The sequence below is a fragment of the Nilaparvata lugens genome, chromosome 1 (assembly GCF_014356525.2).
Source record: "Nilaparvata lugens isolate BPH chromosome 1, ASM1435652v1, whole genome shotgun sequence".
Lineage (NCBI taxonomy): Eukaryota > Metazoa > Arthropoda > Insecta > Hemiptera > Delphacidae > Nilaparvata > Nilaparvata lugens.
The window spans coordinates 59,658,362-59,662,825 of NC_052504.1; the positions used below are offsets into that span (position 1 = coordinate 59,658,362).

At 38.7% G+C, this 4,464-nt stretch overlaps 1 protein-coding gene across 1 annotated transcript; it reads right to left on the bottom strand.

Moving 5' to 3' along the window:
- Positions 1–2,186: 2,186 nt before the first annotated feature.
- Positions 2,187–4,026, bottom strand: LOC120352632. Its single transcript, XM_039434025.1, has 2 exons — positions 2,919–4,026; positions 2,187–2,473 (listed from the first exon to the last, which is right to left on the bottom strand). The coding sequence occupies exons 1-2, from the start codon at positions 4,024–4,026 to the stop codon at positions 2,187–2,189; spliced, it is 1,395 nt and encodes a 464-aa protein (XP_039289959.1).
- Positions 4,027–4,464: the final 438 nt, after the last annotated feature.

A 4,464-nucleotide genomic window follows, 5' to 3' on the forward strand; every position in this document is an offset into this window, starting at 1 on the left:
AACATTTAAACATTTAAACATTTAAACATTTAAACATTTAAACATTTAAACATTTAAACATTTAAACATTTAAACATTTAAACATTTAAACATTTAAACATTTAAACATTGAACATTTAAACATTTAAACATCGAAAGCCAAACCGTCAACTTGAATCTTAGACCTCACTTCGCTTGGTCGCTTCAATTCGCAATTTCTGTATGTATGTCTGTATTATTAATGTATGTCCAACAGATCTTGGAAACGGCTCCAACGATTTTGATGAAATTTGCAATATAGGAGATACTTGATATAAAAAATCGATTGCAAATGGTTTCATTCTTGGGAAAACACGCTGAATGACATGAAAAGGATAATAATTAGTCATCCTTGGAAAAACAGCTGAAACTTCCTTGTTCACTCCAGAGCTTAGCTCGGTGCCCCGATATTGGAGTATGAAGCGAGCAAATATAGTGTTGCATTATTTTATTCATTCCATCATCTATTGGATATTTGATGTTACTACAAAAACTCTATGTTCTTTATCCATAGTTTATTCTCTTTGAAAGCGTTTTTGGTTTCATAACACTTGATAGCGATAATACACAAAAAAAAATTTTTAATGATTAAATATGAATACAGTATCATGACTGATAATTTTTCAATTTAAGTACAGGGTTCTCTAGTGATGGAAATATATGAAACAGTTATCCCTATCCAAGAGTTGATAATACTTTCTGAATGTCATTATTTTTCAAAAGTAAGTCACTGTTTTTGAATGAAGAATTGTAATCATTGGTGATGATTTATTCTTATTCAAGAAGCCTTTGCTGGCTTCATCCATTCTTGTGGATGAAGCCAGCAAAGTGAACCGTATTCACCTTTTTTCCAAATCCTATCAAAAGAAGCGTGTATATTCTTGTTCCAATACTTCCATTAGAGCCTCTCAATGTAATTTTCAAAAGTTATCTTGGTTAAGCAGTTTTTCTGAAAGACACGATTTTACCCAAGCAGATGTGTCTCAGAGTCATTAATTAAGTTGATGAACTCGTAGGCTCTCTTTTTAATTAAAACAATACAAAAGCTGGAGCTCATCTTGCCTCATGCACCACCGCATCCCCACCCCTACTCTCACACCGCACTCCACTCACAGACAAAGAGGGAGAAAGAGTGCTTATTTTTGAGCTGAACCATAAATTTGCATCAACGAAGTATGGGCGTAGCTTGTTGAGTCAAGAGTGCCATTTCCATTCAACTTTGAGCAACTGTTGAAAGTTCTGTTATCATTGGAGATTATGAAGAAGCAAACCAAACTCTCAAGATATAATTGACGTTCTAATTCCGCAGGACTCGCGAAACTTTGAAGCGCTCGTTGTTGAAACCTCGTCGCAAAAACAAGAGAAACGAAAATCTGGCATTATTGTGAATACCGTAAAATGAGAGGTTGCATTGAATTGATGTTTATTTACTCGGAGAACGTTTTTCCATATCCATTATCATATAGGCTTCCATTTTCAGAGTATAAAAGAAACAGTTTCTTATCATTTTATTCATCACATGTAAAGAGAGTGTTTATTGGAGTCAAAGTCGGCCTTTGGCAAGACTTTGGTGCATTACTAAACTGAAATGTCCAAGAATGATCTCACAATGGATGCAGTGCTGGGAACAACTGCTTTTTCCATGGCATATTATGCACTTTTTGATATTCCCATCTGACAAAGATTTGCTGACACTTTTCCAGTTACAACTCCAACCGTGGAGATAATGACAGGAACAATTGTGACATTTTCTTGCATCCAGACATCCTGATCTCAGCAACCAAGGAAAGGTACTTGGAGACCTTTTCATTATAATACTGGTCGAAGTTGTGGCAGCATGGTATGCCAACATCTATTAGTGTTGTTTTCTTGGCTACCTCATCCATGAAAATGATATCTGGCCTATTATGAGCAACTGTTTCTGACTGTCAGCACCGACCGATCGCAGTATAACTTATGTGTATCATTCTCCAAGACTGGGGACGGCTTGTAGGAGTAGTACAATATAATAATGAATTATTATTATTATTATTCTATTATTATTATTATTTTTATTTTCCCTGTTTGAGGTTTTGCTTGACCACCCTTTCCCTGGGCTCCGACCCCCAAGGAAGAGTGACAAGCGATTTTTCCAGAGTGAGTGCTCCACATGTCCATGTGGTAAACAATCATACTGGGTCCGTTACCATTAAATCGTTTGCTCTGAGTAGACGTAATGAACCAAGAATGACAGCCTTCTGCATCTGACCTGTAAGCACAGCAGCAGGTCTCTCACAGGCTGGAATCGTTCTAAGGTTGGCCAAAAATGAAGGTCTCATGCCTCCTAGTACACCTACAATCAACACCACCATTCTCACAGAGTAGCCTGGGTTTAGCCTGCGCAGCTCCATTAGTAGGTCATGATATTTCGTCTGTTTTTCCTCCTCTTTGGTGACAATGTTACCCTCAGCTGGTGCTGAAAACTCAATGACAAACATTGTCTTCGAAGTTATGTCAAGGAGGACAACATCAGGCCTTGTGGCTCTTGAAAGCATGGTGGTAGAGAATGAGTAATTCCAATAAATTGTGAAGGAAGAGTTTTGTTTGAATTCGTATTTGGAAATTGATCAATCTAATAAATTCAAAATTGTTGTAGATACATTTTTTGGACTCAAAATTGTGTACGAATTATCATTTAAGTTACGTAAGTAGCATAACCTTTAGACTGTGTATTCCAAATTAAGGTTTGAAGCAGTTTTGGGCAAATGCCTGTTGTTTTTACCTGAATTGTATTATTGCATATGAATAAATAAATAAATAAATAAATAAATAAATAAATAAATAAATTCGGCACCTCTCATTCCCCACAACAGATTCAATCTCCCCTGGGGCATAAGGCAGCACTGGTCTTTTGTCGATACCATATAAGTGTCTAAGATGGTAATAGAGCACTCTCAGAGCAGCATTATGGATGCAGCCTGCAGTTGCATGCACAGAACAAGAAGACAGGATGTGCATGATCGTCTCTGGTGCTCTATGACACACCCTGTAACTGATATCAGGAACATCCATGTGCATTACTCTGCTGCGGTATGACAATGTGTTGATGACACCATCTTGACATGCCAGTATGAAACCCTCAGTCTCAGATTTCAGGGCTGCTGACTTCAGAAAAGCAAAAGTCAGTGGCTTGGACAAGCCTTGCTCCTCAACATGCCTGTAGAAAACACCATGCAAGGACTTGTCCTTATGTTGCTGCAACAGGAGTCTGGACTCAGCAGTCTTTATTCTAGCCCTGAGCTGATTAGGCTCATGCTCCTCCTCCCGATCAGTGCGAAAATCGAGACCAAGGGTATCTGCCGCATGCTGTGCTGCCTTATATAGGAAGGCCCCAACCCCTGCAACTTCATGATCATGAACCAGCTGCATAAGGGGATCAGAGCATCTTTGTATGCTGCAGACAAACTGTAAGGCCACCCTGTTGTGCAGATTCTCCAAACCAAGTAGACCTCTGCCCCCTTCATGCCTTGGCAGGTATATTCGGGCAACAGAAGAGCGGGGATGTAAACTTCTCTCCATGTGCATCCTTTTTCGGGTTTCCCTGTCCAGGTCCTGGAGCTCATTCCAATTCCACTTAACCACTCCAAAAGAGTAGGTGAGAACCGGCACAGCAAGCATGTTGGTGGCTTCAACTTTATTCTTACCAGATAACTCAGATGACCAGAGCCTCCTGAGTCTCCTCTTATACTCACTGCAGAGAGCCATCTCTATTTTTACAGTATCCTGAGCTTGATTCTGATCAAATCCCAGATACTGGTATGACTCTCCAGCTCTCAGGGCTCTTATTATGCTTCCATCAATAAGCTCCATTTCCTGCACCAGGCCCTGTAACCTTCCTTTCAGGAGATGAGTTACTGCACACTTGACCAACCCAAAAAACATGCCAATATCATTTGAATATCGCTGCACCACACCTACAGCCAACCTGAGGTAAGATTTGCTAGCTGCATAAATCTTCAAGTCATCCATATAGAAAAGGTGGCTCACTCTATGGATCCTGTTATTATTATTATTATTATTATTATTATATTATTATTATTATTATTATTATTATTATTGAAAAATATATCTTGTCTTAATAACTAAGTAGCCGGAGATCAAATTTGATCTCAAGACTAAAATAGTTGCAATTCAAAGAAGAGACTCATCCACACTTTTCCAGATCAGAGACTTAGAAACTTACATACAATATTAGTTGTACCAAGGACTGCTGCTTTCTGCATAATTCTCATATGCCAGTTCTCCAACTGCAGTTGTTCCATTGCTTGTCGCCATTCTTTTGTGACCAGTCCATTGGCAGACACTACTATAGGGATTATCACCACCTTCCTTAATTTATACATATCTTTCAGTTCAACTGACAGGGGCTGGTATTTTCTTTTCTTTTCGGCAATGGTACTCACAAGA